At 54.0% G+C, this 17974-nt stretch overlaps 2 protein-coding genes and 1 long non-coding RNA gene across 11 annotated transcripts in view; 2 read left to right on the top strand and 1 right to left on the bottom strand.

The window, feature by feature from the left end:
* TESC (tescalcin) overlaps positions 1 to 830 on the top strand; it is a 51760-nt gene extending 50930 nt beyond the window's left edge. For all 5 annotated transcript variants that reach the window (XM_086681796.1, XM_086681794.1, XM_086681795.1 and 2 more), the window contains one exon: positions 559 to 830. In XM_086681796.1, the coding sequence (XP_086537922.1) occupies positions 559 to 636 (78 nt within the window). In that variant the 3' untranslated portion in view covers positions 637 to 830. The remainder of the gene's footprint in view (positions 1 to 558) is intronic.
* Positions 831 to 7900: 7070 nt separating this feature from the next.
* Positions 7901 to 17974, bottom strand: part of FBXW8 (F-box and WD repeat domain containing 8) — a 126180-nt gene continuing 116106 nt past the window's right edge. For all 3 annotated transcript variants that reach the window (XM_086681790.1, XM_086681789.1, XM_086681791.1), the window contains exons 9-11: positions 11022 to 11195; positions 8651 to 8758; positions 7901 to 8234 (exon numbers count right to left, since the gene is read on the bottom strand). In XM_086681790.1, the coding sequence (XP_086537916.1) occupies positions 8090 to 8234; positions 8651 to 8758; positions 11022 to 11195 (427 nt within the window). In that variant the 3' untranslated portion in view covers positions 7901 to 8089. The remainder of the gene's footprint in view (positions 8235 to 8650; positions 8759 to 11021; positions 11196 to 17974) is intronic.
* LOC147575319 (uncharacterized) lies at positions 8201 to 17603 on the top strand. Of its 3 annotated transcripts, none has more exons than XR_015242259.1 (3): positions 8201 to 8336; positions 11540 to 11621; positions 12553 to 17603. It is a non-coding gene; the product is annotated as an uncharacterized LOC147575319 (long non-coding RNA). The 3 variants fall into 3 exon arrangements; XR_015242260.1 differs by lacking the exon at positions 8201 to 8336 and having other exon boundaries at positions 11190 to 11621; positions 12553 to 15961; positions 16006 to 17603; XR_015242258.1 differs by lacking the exon at positions 8201 to 8336 and having other exon boundaries at positions 11190 to 11621.

Raw genomic sequence — 17974 nt, 5'->3', positions numbered from 1 at the left:
CGAGCTTGTCTTCGTAGAACCGAGGTGGCTTATCCCAGGGAGGCTATAAAGACCAGACTGTCGTGACCTTTTAATTAGAGAGGATGGCTTAATGAAACGGTGCGACTAACGCACAGCGCTTAATAGTTTACAGAATGTTTCCACGGATGATCCCCTCTGAGCCCCCGACATCGCGTGACTTAACGTGGGCAGTGCAGGTGGTGGTCCCGGCATGGTGCTGATGAAGAGGTTTACTGGGGTTAAGGAACTTGCATGAAAATCACAGAGCCTGAAGTGTGGTGGGTGGGACGGGAATGACTTGGAGCGAAGAGCTTGGATTCAGCACTTAATAACAACTTGCTGTGACGGCGTCAGAAAGGATCCACACGTCAGAGCCAAATTAACCCGCAGAAAGGCAGGTGGAAGTTTCTTTTCCTCGCTTGGCTCACAGCCTTGAAACCGGCCCTCTGGTTGTCACCTGTCCTGGTGGAGGGGAGGGCGGGGACCGGGCGGGGACGTGGGCCCGGTGGCGGTGGTGGCAGGGACGTGCGCTCAGTGCTGCTGCTCTGTCCGTTCCAGATCTGGCAGGGAATAGACATCGAGACCAAGATGCACGTCCGCTTCCTCAATATGGAAACCATCGCCCTTTGCCACTGACCTGCAGGCATCCCCGCCCCCCCGGAAGCCGCTCCGGGGTCCGCAGCCGCCCTCGGGGCCCGAGGCCACCGGTGTCCTGCTGCAGCTCTTGTAAATAGCCCCCCTCTGCCGTCCTGTTTTCCCGAGGGTGTGGTATGTGGGACTATTCTGTTTTTATCTCTAATAAAAAAGAAGACGGTTGGTTTGTTAATGAACATGGCTCCTGTCTGTTCCCCACGTCCACTCGGTGGCCTGGCCGCCTGGTGGCACGAGGCTGAACAGGACAGCTGATTTTCAAAGGCTGGTTTGGAAAAGGGGAGTGTTGGGGTTTTTTTCCCCAGACCTTTCCTGGTGTATTTTGGGTGCAAGGTTTGCTCCTTTGCATGAGTGCCAGGCGGTAATTAGCAAGACGAGGCAGCTCCTCGTGCCGTGGTGGCCGGGACGCAGGCGGTGTGGTTTCCTTGGTATTGTGACTGAGCATCTAGGCCAGAGGAGATAAGGGGGACCTGCGGTGATGTGCCCAAGCCCGCCAACGGTACCCGGGGCACTGGACTCCGGGCCTGGCTGCCGAGGTCGGGCTGGGTGCATCCACACCCTCCCAGGCCGGCATGTGGCAGTCCCCAGTGGTGGTGGCAGCAGGGGAGGGGACTGTCCCCGGTGAGTGGCTCCCACAGCTCCAAGGTCACCTTCTGACTCAGGGGTGAGCTGCACTGGGGGCGGGGTGATGAAGGTTGTCCATCCGGTTGGTGGCTATGGCCGGTGGGTCAGCAGAGGCCGGCACAGGCTGAACGCTCCCGGTTGGTGCTTGGTGGGGCCAGCAAGGCCGTTGCTGTGATCGCTCATCGCTGGCGGCGTCCCGGGCCCCCTTGCGTGGCTCCTGCCGTCCACACTCACTGGGAGGTCCCTTTCCAGCCTTCCAAGAAAGTTCCGGGAACTGAGAACTGCCGTTATTGGCCTTCTTGCACTTCCGGAGCTTTGTTACTAAGCGTGTTTTAGCTAACACCTGTGCACGGGGGTTCAGAATTGAAAAGGCGCAGGAAGGCACAGCACACGGCCCTTCTCCCATGCCGGCGGGCCCCGGCTTGCCCTTCCCCGAGGCAGTCAGGTCAGCCTGTTTCTTTGACATCTTTCCGGGGCTGTTCCTGCAGACGTAAGCAGGTATATTGCCGAGGAGGAGCTGAATGTCGGCATTTAAGTGAAAAGTTGAAACCGAGCAGTGAGGCAGGGTGGAGGGGGACTGTGTGGACGGAGCACCGTGTGCAGGGCAGGAGTCCCGAGGCTGGCACACCGTGGCGGTGGCGGTTTGGGAAGCGCGCGCATCCTTCTGGTGACGCTTAGGACCTTGGAGGTGAGAGCAGACGCCTCTTGGAGGTGAGGCAGTAAGGGCGTAACTGGGCCACCTGGGGCCCCGGACCCGGGGCCTGAGGGGTGCTGGCCTGCGGTGCGAGCCGCGGCCTCCTCTCTCCTTCCCGGGCCCTGGCGGATGGCAGGGAGGCCACATGGCCCCAGCCGTGGGGAAGTAGAGAGCGGTCTGAAGTCACTTCCAGAGCTCGGCTGTTTAGACTAGCGCTTACTCAACAAGTGTTTTGACATTTCCTAAGCGGTAGGTCTGCGGGGAAGGCAGAGGCCTGGCTTCCTGCCCTCAGGGTACCAGCCACCTGGTGGGACCCTGAACTGTGTTTCCTGGAGCAGGAGTGGGACGTGAGCTGCCTCATCTCACTGCTGCCCCTAGGGACCGTCTTGCTCACGTCCTTGGCTTTCCCGGCTGCCCTCGGAGACGGTCTCAAGTCCCTGGCATGGCCTGGTGTGCTGGAATCTGGCACTCTCCCGGAAGCATCTCGGCCCGGTGACCCCCTGCAGCCTCGCAGAGGCACGCACCCTCCCCTTCCCCGCCCCCCACGGTGCCTTTGAGCAGCGGGATGGCTGGCATGGCCACCGTCGGCCTGGACTTTCTGGGGCTCCCCCAATTTGCTTCGATTTTGTGCTTCTCAACAAAGGCAGTTCGTTACTGTGAAGTGTTGTTAGAAACCGTTTCCCATCAGCCCCTGTGCCCTGAGTTTTAGTTTGGGAGAGGTGGCCACTGTGGGCACACATCAAACGTTTTCATCTGTTCGGACGGCTGAGGGCCAGCCTAACGTCTTTGAAGTTTTGGGCCCCGGCTTACCTAAACAGCTAATTAAAAGGAGATTTATTCACCATGAGCCCAGTCCATGCTGCTCAAAAGAAAGCTAATTTGTTCCCAGTCACTGAGGGTGTCACGAAATTGGCAGGGTTAAGGCTTATTTCCACCAGAGCGCGGCCTGCAGAGTTTACCGGCTCCCAGGGTGCCCGTTCGGTCATTTGGGGAGTGACCAGGGTTTCCTAGCAGTGGGTGCAAACCTGCTTCTAGAAAGGGCAGGTTAATTCCCCACAGTCTAGCAGGGGACGCAGGCGGGGGCTCCCATTCCCTCCTGTCACCCGCCGGACCGGCGAGGGTGCCCAGGAAGGGCTTTGTGGCTGCATCGCCCCTGAGCAAGTATGGCTACGTCCCTGGGTCCCTGGATCGGGCACCTCGTCAGAAGCAAGTGGTGTGTTTGTTTTGAAATTGGTTTTAAAAGAGGCAAGTGGTCGAATCAACAGATATGCTTGTTCAACAGCCTGTCTTCTATCAAGAATTACACCAGTGACTAAAAGGAAATAGGCAGAAATCAGTGCTAAGGCAAACATTTGGAGGAAGTGAGGTCGTGCTTTGAAGGCCGCAGGAGGTGGGTGGAGACCCAGCAGGGTGAGGGCCCCCTTCTGTTCTTCACCCATCTGCCCGCAGTCGGGTTGAAAGCCGGATCTAGTCCCATACTGCCGTGTCACCAAGGGGAGAAGTTACCAGAACTCAGCTTTGGATGTTCAGAGAATTCAGCAATTTGACACAAACGCAGGAGTCTGGTAGCTTCACAAAAGGGCTGCGTAATGGAAATCTAGTAGGAGAAGCTCGGGGGAAACATCCGGCAGCCACGTTGACCGTGCATCACGGACCAGGGAATAACCCAAGATCACAACCACTTCCAAATTTGGCCAAGCACCACCTTGCTGGACTTGCGCAAAACAACTCCATTACCTTCTTGTCCGAGGGACTGGAAAGTTCTTTCTGTGCTATGCTCAGGGGAGGCAGGTCACACATGCACCCGAGCCTGCCCCCACCTGCCTGCTGAGGCTGAACCGCAGCATCGGGACCGGCAGTGACTTCCGTGGGCTGACAGAGTTAAAAATACAAGTTGCCTTGGCGAGGGTTTTTGCAAACACCTGCTTTGCAAGCTGTCCTCCCACACGGTGACCTTGGGAAGGCCTTGGAGAGGGGGGAGCCGGAGGAGCTGGGGTTTCTGTCAGCTCTGCCTTTGTCTCTAGGCCTTTCCGGAATCAGGAGGCAAGTGCCAGCGGGGTGTTCGGCGGTGGATGAACTTGGCCCGTGGTGGCTGCCGAGCCTTCTAATCCAACCAAGTCAGCAAGGGACCAGGCTCCACGTTCAGCCCCAGAGCCCCGAGCAGCAGTCAGGGTGAGGGATATGTTGAGCAGCAGCGTCGGTCCCCTCGGTCTTCGAGGGACAGGGACCGTCCTGCCAGTGGGCACGGGAAGGGAAGATGTGACGGGCTCAGCTCTTGAGGCTGCGGGGAGCTGGGAGCGTTCCCGCCCTTCCTAGGGAAGAAGCGGGCCCTGGCGCTGAGCCGGTGTGCAAACCTGCGGCTGGAAACCCACGGCGAAGGTCGGAGGCCGAACGCCTGCCCTGCCCGGGGCCGCTGCAGCCCAGCGAGAGGGAACCTGCCGCCGCACATCGGAGGCGGCCCTGTCCAGACCGCCACCGGCGGGGCCCGCTGCAGCAGCCAGGTAACCGTCTGGCCTGGCTCGAGGGCGAGGCGGGCAGGTCTGCGTGGCTCACGGCGCCACGGCCCAGCTGGCATCATAAGCTCCTGGCCGCCGCAGCGGCTGCCCAAAGCAGAGGCCCCAAGTCGGGGGGCGAGACAGCACCTGTCTAGCCCGTGGTCACGGACCTGCCGGTAATGGCAAGCCACCAGGAGGTTCTAAGGAGAAGGCTGTGCCCTCATGAGGGGAAGCCACTTCGCCTCCTCAGTGAGCAGAGTCTGTCTGCAGTAAGCTGGTGCTTGTCATTCAAACGCAGAGCGGCATGCCATCCCCTAAGTGCTGGGCCTCTAGTTTAAAAACAAAATTTGTTGTTTATGCTTGAGTAGGGGAGGGGTAGAGAGAGGGAGGGAGACACAGGATCCGAAGCAGCTCCAGGCTCTGAGCCGTCAGCACGGAGCCTGACGCGGGGCTCAAACCCACAACCCGCGAGGTCTTGACCCAAGCTGAAGTCGGACGCCCAACTGACTGAGCCGCCCCATCAGACGTTCCTTTCCCAACAGACCCAAATCCCCATCTTGGGGAAGTTATCAGCCAGGGAGAGCGTTGTGCCTCCTGGGGGTGGTGATGCTACCCCCGGGGTAGCTTTTAAACACAAGTCACTGGCTGCGCAATGGCAGCTCGAAGGCAGCACGTGGCTTGGCTTAAAAGGCGCAATCCAGTGGCCGAGATGTGATTCTCGGCAGTCCCCTTACACGACCTGACGAAAGCCAACCTGCCTAACGCTTGTGTCCGGTTTCACACCTCATCTTGTGGGTTTCTTGGATCCTGGCCTGGGAACCCCTGTGAGTGGTGGTCGCGCTCCCATGGCCTGCGACACCAGGCTGCCCTGCTGGCGGAGCGCGCCGGGCGTCGGGGAGAGCAGGTGCCACGGTTGGCTGGCCGGGGGCCTTGCCAGGTCATTTGAGCAAGAAACAAATTTCAAAAATTTAATATTGGGACAGACAGTTGATAAAAGAAAGCAAAAGGCAGGCGACGTTCTAGGACACAAGAGCCCTGGTGTGGGGCCCTCTGGCTCCCCAGGTGGTACAGGAGCTGCTTCTGTCTTCGGGGGAGCCGGAGGGGGTAGAGTCTGAGGAGGAGAAGAGCTACGGAGGAAGGAAAGGAGATGATCCACCAGCGAACTCAGAACCTGCAAAGAAGCTTCCTCAAAAGAGCCAACAGGGATCCAGGTAAGGTGGGCGGAGCAGAAGGGGTGGGGGGATACGGGCCAAGGCGTTTTAAGTCACTGGGTAAATGTGAATTTATGGAGGAATTCGGTCCCTTCCCCACGTTCCAGGATGTAAAGTTTGTAGCAGCAAACACAGGTTGCCGTGCCTGGGGATCGGAGTCTGGATCTGATAAACCCTCCTCCGCAAAAAACAGGCCCTACTCCGTAAGGGGAGAGGTTATAAACAGGCTGGGGAGGTAAGAAAACCCCTGTGGTGGTGCCATTTTACGCTGGACCAGCTTTTGGCCGAGAATGACAAGAGTTTAGAACTATTTTTAGTTTTGGTATATTTTTCTGGGTCTGATTTCTTTGCAACTCTTCAACTACCTTTCACGGCTGCGAAGCTAGGAAGGGTGACTGCGTCTGCAAAATGAGAGGTAAAAATCGGATTGGAAGGGCCTGCTTCTTAGAAGAAAAATGTCTTTTACCCAGTGGTCCAGTTACATTAAGGCTATGAAAGATGAAAACCTTATAAAGCGAGGTCACTAGGGGGTCAGAGCAGCACATGACACGAGGAGTAAATAAAATCCTTCATCTGCTAACTGCAGACCGGCTTCATTTATGAAGTAATTTGGTTGAAAGGAAGCAGAAGGCTGTCCTGATGAAGCTCCTGCCCAGGAAGGCGGTCTGAAAGCCAGCGTCACCCTGCGGGTTGAGTGAGGATTCCCAGCCGGGGCTTTTTCCGGTTCCCCCGGCCTATCTAGCTGCACGTCGGTTTTTAACGTGGACCGAATTCATCTGAAAAAACTGAAACCTTCACAACTCAGAAGGGCCGGGACTCTCTGTAATGGCACACGTGTCCCAATTTTCTCCCGTGTACAGTAGGAAAGCGTCCCTTTCTCTTGGGTCAGCGTGGGCAGGTTGTCGCCCTGAAAAGCCCCTTGTGCCTTTTTTTTTTAATCAAGACTTGTATATTTTGGCTTTTCGAAAAAGCTGCTCCAGTGTAAAATGGTACAAGCGTGGGGTTTCTGGCATTGTGATAAACTTTACTATTTATTGGCTTTCTGTCCCATCAATGTGTTTTTTAATCTTTGCTTAACACCCTCCTTTGAGGTCTCTGAGGTGACAGCTAGCCATTTATCTTGGCCTGTTGTGTTTTCTACTCAAGCCACAGCTTCTGTCCACCCTGGCCTCATCCTGGGGGTTTTGATGTTCAGTGCAGTCATGGTCACCCTGGTCTAGGGAGTTCATATTTCCATTTTTCTTTAAACCAATTCTGGAGTATTTGGAATTTCCAGGTGGACGTATTTCACTTTATCTAATTTTACTGCATTAGGGGTCATGGAATTTGGCCTGGATGGGATCATCCTTTGTGGTCCTCACACGGACTCAGGTGCCGTGCATGATCAACGGGTAAAGAGGCCCCAAACTACATACGCGTATTGGATCACGCTTGTAAATTCTGCCAAGTAAATCCTCAGAGTCCTTATTGATCACTCGCTCTGGGAACGGACTTTCCCTTCGTGGTCCTCTCAGTTTCTGCTTTGCTGTTTTGAAGGGACATCGGGCGGTTGCTGCTGCACAGTCTCCATCCTTTGTAAGGTGACCGCTCGGCCTCCCCCCCCCTCGGAAATGGAGGCTGTTTATCATACTCGTGCCCCTCCAGGTGTTGCCCTGCTGTAGCGCCGTGGTTTAGGGTAGCAGTTTCTCCGCCAGCTCTTCCTCTTCCATCCTGCATGGAGGATGGCTGTTTATGCAACACACATGTAGAAAATAATCTACTTTGTATCACAGGTTGTGGACAAAAGGGCAGACCACAGAGTGCTTAATGCAATTGTATAAATATATAATTATGAATCATGGTTAAGAACTAGGAGGAAACAGGCCTGTGATCCCAAGTCTACACCGGGTGGTGGCATCACAGACCAGACCGAGTGAGTATGTGCTCTCGGGTCCAGGGGAGGTGGGGCCGTGTCAGCTCAGGCACCTCCCCTCCCCCTGCCCCTGGAGAAAGGGCTTGAAGACCGAACGATGGCGGCAGCAGGTGAGCAGGGCCCTGGACTGTAGTGTAAAGACGGGGGGGGGGGGGGGGGGGGGGGGGGGGGGGGGCGAGGTCCACACGGTATCCGGACAGAGGGGCCCAGGCGGGGCCAGAGTGGACGTGGAGGGGCGGGGGGAGGAGGTGCAGCGTGAGTGGTAAGAAAGCCCCAGAGGAGGACCAGAGCAGCCAGAAAACAGACAAGCCGCGACACGCTCCCGCTTTCCACAGGCAGCTACAGAAAAACGAACAGGCGGCGGAGGAAGGCAAAGGCAGCCGAGGCAGGTGTGGGGTCAGACGAGTGCACCCGGGGGTCATGTTCTTCCCCCCGGCAGTTTCCAAATCCGGCAGGCGTGGTTCTTCCCGCTTTTCTCCCCGCTCCGCGGGGAGGATCGCGCCTAACTCCGGTCCTGGGGGAAGGCGAGCGCGAGGGCATAGCCGTGGCCGGCCGTGGGGTCCGCGGACGAACGGCAGACGGGCAGCGTGCTCTGCAAGGCCAGCCGGTCCACCGCGAACTCGTAGGCGTGGATCAGCCCGCGGTGCCTAGAGGAAGCACAGACAGCATGCGTCGGGACGGTCCCCGTGAACGCTCCCGTCCTTCGGGCCGACAGCGTGGCGGACACGCAGTCCCGGGACTGGAGACAGGTGAGCCGCCGCGTCTGACCGAGGGGAGGCCAGCGGTCACCCGAGCCACCTGCACGGGGGTCTCTCCCTCGTTGGGAACGGAGGCCCCCAGCAGATGGAGCAGGAGGAGGGGGCTTTGCCACCGTCACCGGGAGCATAACCACGGCAGGAGCATCGCGATGCGCACACTTTGCTGCGCGGCCGCGAAGTTCTCAGCTTCTGTGAAAACAATGGCCGTACCTGACGGGGTACGAGGTGGCCCAGGGGTCCTAGTGACACAGTCAAGCCAAGATGCTGTGTTCTGAGCCCCGACAAAGCCAGCCCCACACACTGACCTCCTGTGGGCCGTGAAGTCCAGGTCGGTGTTGCGCACCACCCTCTCGTAGGGCACGTTGGCCGTGATGAGGCTGTGGCTGTTGAAGGACAGGTGGCGGACGGGGTGCCTGGAACACAACGGAGAGCGCCTGGTAAAGGGAAGCCCCCCCCAGACTGGGCCCCCTCTAAGTTCGGAAGTTTAGAGTACAGGGGCTCTAGAACCCTCTACCAAGCTTCTCATGAACAGGGGAGGAACCCGGGCCCCCAACAGGGGCAGAGACTTGCCTTGCTTCTATACTCTGGGCACTGCTGTTAACAAGTCCGGGTGCCCCCTATGTCTCCTGGCCGGCCACCCAACTTGGTATGTTTTGACGTGAAGGATTTTAGCACGTGGTAGAGAACAGCCCCATTTCTGGCTGGCCAGCCCTGGACAGGTTCGCCAGGCTCCCCCTCTGCAGGGTGTGGGGCTGATCCATCAAAGGCCCCCTCCTCCTATGTTTGAGAGGGCTACAACTGATAGTTGGACTCTGTGCTCTTGTGCTGCAAAATTTAGCAACAGTAGCTTGAAACCGACAGATGGAGTAAAGGCTTTTGTTCATTCTAAACGCTTCTATCCAGTGCCTTGGTCACAGCTCCAAGCCAGGAGCCACAGGATGTAAAGATGTCCAATGCAATCGGGAACCTGCTATCAGAGGTTTCCTAACTAGCTAAGAATGTAAGAGTGCATTCCCCCAAAATGAAACCAAGGTTTCTAGAGCATGAAAGATGCACAAGCCCCAAGGATGGGACATAGGCTTCAGCACTGAGCCCATCAGCCAGGCCCTTGCAGAAAGGCAGAGATGAGGGAAACTCTGTGCAGGCCGAGCAGGGGCTGGCTTCTTGGCCGGAACAGAGCATTCTCTCCTTGGTATCGAAAGTCCGGGGGAATCTGAACCTGGCCCCGCCAGTCCAGGATTCAGGGCACCAACCAGAAATAAGCATGTCTGGGAGACTTCACTAGGGGCCCGGCGAGGTGGGGCCAAGGGAGAGCAGGCTGAGTGTGGAGGGAGAGGCTCTGCTGTACCGCGGGGCCGGACCAGAGGCTCGAGAGGACCCAGACGGGCTGCACGCAAGGCAGGTGAGGACCTGGTGAGCACACGAGCTCCAGGTAGGACACTGAAGAGTGGGGCCCAGCCCTTCACTGGTGGACATGGGGACCTTGCCAGGTGGCCCAAGTCACTAACTGGTGGCGAGGACTGCGTGTACACTTACAAGTGAGTTAGGGAGGCAAGTGCCGGGACAGGACACAGCTGGGGAAGACCTCACTGACTGTGGCTTCGCTTGAATGATACGTCAAAGGGAACACAGCTCTTCCGGGAGAGAGAGTCCAGCCCTAGTGAACAGGCGGTGCTGCTGGAAAGCGGGACGGGAGGGTGGCAGCCCCCCAGGGCCCCAGCTGCAGTGAGCTGTGCTAGTAGGAGAGGCTGACCCGGCTTGTCCAAGCAATAAAAGGGCTTCCTCCTTCTAAGGTGCCACCATGGAGGACGTTTAGTTGCCTTTCGGCACCACCTGGTGGCAACTCTTCGTATCATCACAGAAAGCAGGAAAAGGGCTTTTGCACCTGTTTGCTGAGTAAGACAGGGCTGGACAGAGCCAGACGGTGTAGTCTGATAGAATCAGCCAATTCCTGTTTTAACCTTGCCACCGCTGGTACCGGGCCTGGACTGTACTGCCTTCTCTTACTAGGACTTGAAATTTCTATTTGTGGGCTCAGCGTCTGTGTGTTTCTTCCTCTTCTTCTCCCAGTCCACGTCGCAGAATGTGCCTTCACAGTGGTGCTCGGCCAGCTGGGAAGAAGGCTCTCCTCTTTCCCTGCCCCCAACTGGTGGCATGTAGGGCCAGGTGGCTGTGGCAGGGTAAGGGGGGAGGGAGAGCCCCTTCCCCAGGCAAGAGGGGGACGGCCTCAAGTCAGCTCCAGGCACGGCTGCCTCTACCTGTAGGCATCCTTAACGTTATCTGCCTACATCCGTGAGGCCCCCCACCTACACTTGGGATAACGAAAGGCCACACTGCTCCCTCCTTAGCTGAAGCCTGACTACTTGCAGTCCTAGGGCCCTTCTAAACAGTGGAAAGCAAGTCCAAGAAATGGACAATCAAGGTCCCGCATGTTGGGACTCCCAGCAGGCCTTGCCTACCCTGGCTGGGTGTAAGTCACGGCAGCTTTAACGGCGTGAGTAGAACTACCTCCCCAGTGACCAGCGCCGTCTCTGGGTCTCAGGTTCCTCGCCTGAGAAATGGAGCGAGGAACTGACCGCAGCCAGCTCCTCGGTTATGCTGAGGACGGTGTGGTGACACAAGGAACTGGCTCAGAGGCGGCCTGCTACCCCTATGGCTCCTGTTCCGTTCAGTTACCTGGAATGCACCTCCCACAGCTTCTGGTTCATCCGATAGTCCCACACCGAGACCAGGCCTTCTTCGCCTCCACTGACGATTTTCCAGTCGTCCATCTGCACTGCAGAGACGCCCAGTTGGTGGGCGGAGAGCGACAGGGCGATTTTGTCAGTGCGGAAGTCATGGATCCTCACCCTGGAAGGCCCGAGAGAAGCACAGAGAAGAGAAATGGGATTCGTGTTAAGGCCCGAAATGACAGGTTCATCCTTGGTTGTGCTGGTCGATGCCCAACAATCTTGTGCCAGAACATTAAAAAAAAAAAAAAAAAAAAAACGTTGTGTGCCAACATCTTCATACTGATATAGAACTTTTACCTCCTTATTAGTACATGGTCATAGCATGCGAGGGTGCGACAGAAATGAACGAGTTTACAGTACCCACAACTGTCTAATCAGAATGATTTAAAAGCCCCCGGAACAAGATATAGTTGTCTTGAGTCTATCAGCTGACCCGTCACACATGCTTTCTCTGCTCAACAGGGAAGACACCTGCCCTGAGCGGGAGTCCACACACAGGAAAGCTCAACTCTGACCACACCGGACTGAGGAGGCTGACCCAGTGGTAAGTCTACTGCCCAGCCCAGGAGTTTTGCTGGTACCACCAAATTCTGTTAAGGGCAGGAGGTAAACTGGCCACACTCGTCTGTAACCCAAACCCTTACCCGGTTGGGAAAATGACACTTTTCTGGGGTTGAACTTAACTTGACTTTTAAATTTTATCACCCTCTTGTCGAAATTTGGAAAGCAATGTGTCTGTAGTTGACGAAGCGTAATAAAATCACGGTAAGAATATGTGGACACTTGGCTGCCACTCATCTGAAGTCCCACAATAATTACTTGCCTTGTAATAATGTGACTTTAAGAACCTCTTTAAAAATGACTCTGCTTGGGGTGCCTGGGTGGCTCAGTGGGTTAAGCGTCCGACTCTTGATTTTGGCTCAGGTCATGATCTCACGGTTCCTGGGTTCGAGCCTGGTGTGGGCTCTATGCGGACAGCTCAGGCCTGGAGCCTGCTTCGGATTCTGTGTCTCCCTCTCTGTGCTCTTACCCTGCTAGTGTTCTGCGCCTCTCTCAAAAATAAATTTTAAAAAATGTTAAAAAAAATGACTGTTTAAGTATATGCTGCATTTCCACACATGGATAAACGAGACAGATCCCTTATGTGGCAAAACACCAACACGGTTCCTGAAATTAAAAGGGGCAAAATTTCAGTACAGGTGAACTTAACAGCCTCGCTGCTACAAGTCAAAAAGTAAAAGACCCAGTGCCTAGCAGGAGGCCAGTCCCAGCTAATGCTAGCATGGTAAGTGTGGTCTAGACAACAGGTGCACAGAGAGGGTCTGAAACCCGCTGGGTCCTCAACTCCCAGTTATGAGCATGTGCACCAGATCAATGGTATGCAGAGTTCTGAGGAACATTAGTTTGAACCAAAACTCCTATACCTCGTGGACCTACCGAGTTCGAAGGCGTAATTAAGATTTTTTTTTTAACAGAAAAGGACCCCAAATCTGCTACCTGTGGACCTCTCGAAAAGAAAGGGATGTGGCAAAATACTGGAAGGACTGTGAGGGGAGCGCACAGAGGGATGCATGAAACTGTCCAGCGTGGCTCGAGAAGATGGCTTTGCGAAGCCACAGACTGCGTGGGGAGAACCCACCAAGGAGCAAGAAGGGCTCCTAATGGCTCACCAAGTACCGACAACTCAGTATGTGCTACGGATGAGAGGTGGACTGCGGCACGAAAAGCTTTATAGACAGTTTAGTAAGTGTCTGATAAAATTTGCCTGGACAGGAAAAGCCTACATGCACCTAATTTTTTTTGGAGATTTTTTTTTTTTTTTTTTAAATAACGGTTTCTTCAGTCACTACGTACTCAGGTTTGAGCCGATTTTCTTCAATCTCCTGGTGAATCACCCAAACTGACCCCCGAGGATAGAAAAAGTAACAATGAGCAGACGGGGAAAGCTCTCAAGGGAGCCAACGGTCCCTGGAACAAGCGAGCGACACAGGCACACCCTGGAGGGAAGGCCCCCTGGGGCGGCGCATGTGGCTCCCCAGCACAAGAAGGAGCAAACCACTTCCCCCATCTTGATGTGCGGCCGGCATCCTGTCATCACCCAGACCCTGCCGATCGGCCCAGTGTGAGAGGCGGCACTGGGTCTGGGTCAACGCCAGACCTCAAGACAGTACAGCAGGGTCCAGAGCCATGTGCTACCCACAAGCAGAACCTGTCGAGGAATCTACTGCAGTTCACCACGTGACTACAACGAATGGGGAAAGCCACACGGTCATTTCCACAAACGCTGAAAAGAAATTCGAGGAGACAGAACACTTCCTTCTAACGAAGGCTTTAAAAAACGACGATCCGTTTTTACCAATATTTTGCATTGTTTAATAACAGACACAATTAGGGGCACCTGGGTGGCTCAGGTCACGATCCCGAGGTTCGTGAGTTTGAGCCCCATGTGAGGCTCTCTGCCGTCAAGTGCGGAGCCCGCTGGGACCCTCCATCCCCCTCCCCGGCTTGCACCCTCTCAAAAATAAACATTAAAAAAAACAGACACGATTAGATAAAAGACAAAATGAGAAGGGGACAAATTAGAGATGACAGCCAAAGATAATTCAGTAATAACTCAGAATCAAATGAAATTAATACGTCAAAATCAATAGCTGTCTTAAAACCAACCACTGGTTTTAAAAATGTAATCAAAGAAAAGATCCCACTTAAGAGAGCAATTAACTCTCTCAACTTGGATCTCTACCATATACACTGCATCAAAATAAATTACAGGTGGCTCAAAGAGTTCAACATAATTAACGGCCAAGAATATTCAGAATAGGGAAGGCCCTTCTAAACACATAAACCCAGAAGTCAAAAATATTGATAAAAGTATTGAAATTTTTCCCACGGAGGGGGGAAAAATCAAAGTCGAGGCAAATGATAAACTGGGGAAAATGTATGCATCAGAGAGGAATGGCTAATTTCTTGTAAAAAAAAAAAAAAAATTCCTTCAAATTGAAAGTAAAGATGGGCAACCTGAAATTAAAATAAAAGCTAAGAAAAAACAGGAAATTACTAATGGCTTTTAAACATGTGTGAGATGTGCTCACTGGTAATGAGAGAAATTAAGAACTAGAACTACAGTTCGATACCACCGGTTACCTGTCTACCCAGCAGAGATCAAGTTTGGTAATCCACCCCGTGAGACCCTCCACGCTGGAGAGACCTGGATAGACACACACGACCGATGTGAGCACAGACCCCTCTTCGGGGAGCGTTCTGGCAATATCCAGCAACAATATACTTCGCTTCTGACCCAGCAGTTTTGCTGCTAGGAATTTTATCTAGGCTGTACCTAATATACGTATACAAATACACATGGCCACACAAGGCCATTAGCAGATGGGGTTTCTGTTTCAGACAATTTCCTGACCCTCCCACTGAAAGTCACTTAATACTGCCGGATAAATTACACCCCTGAAAATGCACTGCTCGGTGTCTCAGTTGCCGGCATGTATGTGGGGTGGGGTGAGTCTGTTGCCAGGTGCCAACCTCAGGAACTACGGGTAGGGTTGGAGCTTCCCAAAACACAGCGGCAAGAAGGTAAGACTTGGGCGCCCCCAAAGGGGGTGGGAATAGATTCCTGATTTACACACACACACAAAAGTCACAGTTCTATAAACGAGGGGTGCGTGGGTGGCTCAGGTAAGCATCCAACTCTTGGGTTCGGCTCAGGTCATGACCTCATGGTTCATGGGGCTCAAACCCCTGGGCTGAAAGCACAGAGCCGGCTTGGGAGTCTTTGTCTTTTCTTCTCTCTCTGCTCTCACTCACTCTCTCAAATTTTTTTTAATGTTTATTTTTGAGAGAGACAGGGCATGAGTGGGGGAGGGGCAGAGAAAGGGCGACACAGAATCTGAAGCAGGCTCCAGGCTGTCAGCACTGAGACTGATGCTTCACAGACTGAGCCACTCAAGCGCCCCTCGAAATAAGTAAACTTAAAATTCTTATGTAAAACTTCTGTAAATGAAAACACAGCCCCTGAAATTAAATTCATTAGATAGGCTGGAAGACTTTGTGGATTAGACGATAAATCTGAAAGATGACCTAGAATGGAGTGCACATAAATAAAAAATGTGACCAACGGATTAGGAGACACAAATGATAGAAGGGGACAGTTCAGCCTGTGTCCAAAAGAAGTTCCAGATGGAGAAAACAAAGCATACTGCAAAGAGGCAATATTTGAATAGTAAGTGGCAGGCGTGTTTCTAGCATTCACGAAGGGCACGCATGCTCACGCTCGGCACTCATCAAAGTGAGAATGACATACTGAAGAGTATCTTACTAAAGTGGGCAAGTGCAGAAGACAAAAGGCCTTCAACCTGAGGGAAAGACGCATCACCTCTCGAACACCAAGCAGGGTGGCGGGAGCCACGGGACGCCGTGGAGTAGGCACGAGTGTGAATGGACGCGGACGGCCCTCGCTCGGTCACTGCCGGTGCAGTCACACAGTGGCCGTGCCCGGTCTCTACCATGGGAGGGGAGCTGTCACCAAGCCACTGCTACACACGGAGGGCACGGGGCCAATGGTGTGACAGGGGTCGGGGGCTGGGGAAGAACATCTCCGCGCATGTGCGTACAGACCCCTCCGGAGAACGATGACCGAGGAGGAGGACCAGGCTGCTCGGGAAGAGAAGTGCCCAGAAACGTCGCTTCTCCCTCTGTATCGTGCTTCTGCCCGTGCAGGTTACCTGTTTAGGTGAAAGAGTGTAAGATGCTGGAAGGACGCACTTGAATGCGTAACAGCAGTTACGGCGGGGAGGAGTGGAGACAGCGGGACGAAGTAAAGGTGCCCGCTCCCTCTAGTCGCGGGCACCGTCATGCTGTTTGCGAAGCAGACTCGTTCACGACGGGGGCACTGGGTAGGCTGGGCGGTGGCCGCACAGGCACGCTGTTCCTGTTCAAACCGTGCCGTGTCTCACACGCGCTCCTGTACATAAACCTGGAGTTTAGAAATCCGTACTCCTGGCACACGGGCGAGGGCCTGGAACCACCTCACACTCTCTGACTATGGCGCGCCCCGCGGGCCCCCCTCCCCGGCGCGGGGTCTGGACCCGAGATGCAGACAGCGTGGAGCAGACTTGGGAGACAAAGGTCTCCTTCCATCAGCATTTAGAGCCACTTGAGGCATCTGTGAGAAAAGGTGGACCCCCTGGAAAAGGCAGGCTGGCAGCAGGCGACAGCTGCACCGCTTACCAACCGCAACGTGAAGAGGAAGATTCTAGCCCCAGTACTTGTCAGCGGATATCTGGTTAATAGGGGTCCATTTCACCGTGGTGATTTTCATAAAGAGCTCCTCTGTTGAATATTTATACTCCATAATTTACAGTTTGGCTGTTAGGAAGACAAAGGCAAACACAAATTCGGTCCAGAAGTTCAAAGTTTGCCATCTGTTTTCCTATTGTATTTAGATACCAGCATGGATGGCTCCAAACAAAATAAACAAATACACCAAAAGATGCAGCATTTGCGTATTTTACATCACTGAGGAAAACAAGAACGGCCAGAACGGACTTGAACCACCCCCCCCCCCCCGCCCCCACAAGGAAAAAAGGAAAAGCAGATATAGGACATCTCCCGGGAGAGGCATCCTCTGCATTCTTGTCAACAGACAGAAATGGCAGAGTCCGCGCGAGCCATTCACGTTCCCACGGGGAGAGCAGGGTCTGCCTCGAACGCCTGACGGAGCCACCCCACCCTGAACTGCCTGCCTTGGCAAATTCAGCGCTCCAACCAAAGACTTGATGCTGGGACACAGGTAGCACCACAAATGGGCACAACATAACGTCAAGACCACCGACGCCAGGGACAAAAAGAAGCCAACGGTAGATATTGTGAATTCCTATCCTGCGAGTATTTCATCAACTTTGCCCGTTGAAAAGAAAAATAATTGGTCCGAAAGCTGTAATTGTGTTATGTTTAATATTCATCGCTGGGTTTGGAGGGCTGTTCCAACACTCCCTCGCTCCAGCCCCTCTCTAATGAAAATCGCACCGTAGGAGTCGGCTCTCGCCCGCCAATTAAAATAAAAGACACCAGAACCTTCCAAAGACTCCAGCAGAGGAGCATCCATCTGATGGGCAGGAAAACGTGCTGGAACGGGGAGGGAGGCCCACTCTGGTTGGTCCTGTGCTAAGAGCTCTGAATAACTTATTCTAACACTTACAGATGGAGCAAACACAACATTTACGCCCCGCTCCCCGCTCGCTCGCTCGCTCGCTGACAGCAGGGAGCAGGGCACCACAACTTCCTATTTGTCAGGGCCAGAAGTAAGCTCCGAGACTCTCTGACTGGGGCGGGGGGGCTCGCTTCCCATTGGTTTGGATTAAATAGTCCTGTATGATAATAAGGCAAGCCGTAGCTGATGGCAGAGATGAAGCCTATTCAGACTCTGGCTCAGCAGTTTCATTTAGAAGGACCTGACCTAAAGCTGGATTTCTATCCAGAAAATAGACAGGACAAATAAGAAACCTTTAAAACGGAAGTGTGTGTGTGTGTGTGTGTTTAATATATATATATATATATTTTTTTTTAAAAAGAAATCACAGGATTCTGTTTTGTCTCACTGAACTTGGGCTATTAGAGAGGACCTTACATGCAACCTTATATGCCAAAATGAATAGCTTTGTCTATATACCACTGATGGCCTCTGGTGAACGATTCACTTGAAACAGCAACTAGAAGAACACGCAGTTTTAAAGTAGAACTAGCCAGTTTAATGATCCAACTCCAGGGTCGGCTCAGAGCTCTGCGTGTTAAAAGCTGTGTCTCTGGGGTTTAGAGTCCCCCTTACAGTGTCCACGAAGAGCAGTAGGACCCGTGGAATGATCACTCAACCTTTCTGGCCCTCGTTCC

The sequence above is a fragment of the Puma concolor genome, chromosome D3 (genome assembly GCF_028749965.1).
Source record: "Puma concolor isolate L17-30 chromosome D3, mPumCon1.1.hap2, whole genome shotgun sequence".
Lineage (NCBI taxonomy): Eukaryota > Metazoa > Chordata > Mammalia > Carnivora > Felidae > Puma > Puma concolor.
Note: the sequence above shows the minus strand (reverse complement) of the source record. Positions and strands in the feature narration are given on the sequence as shown.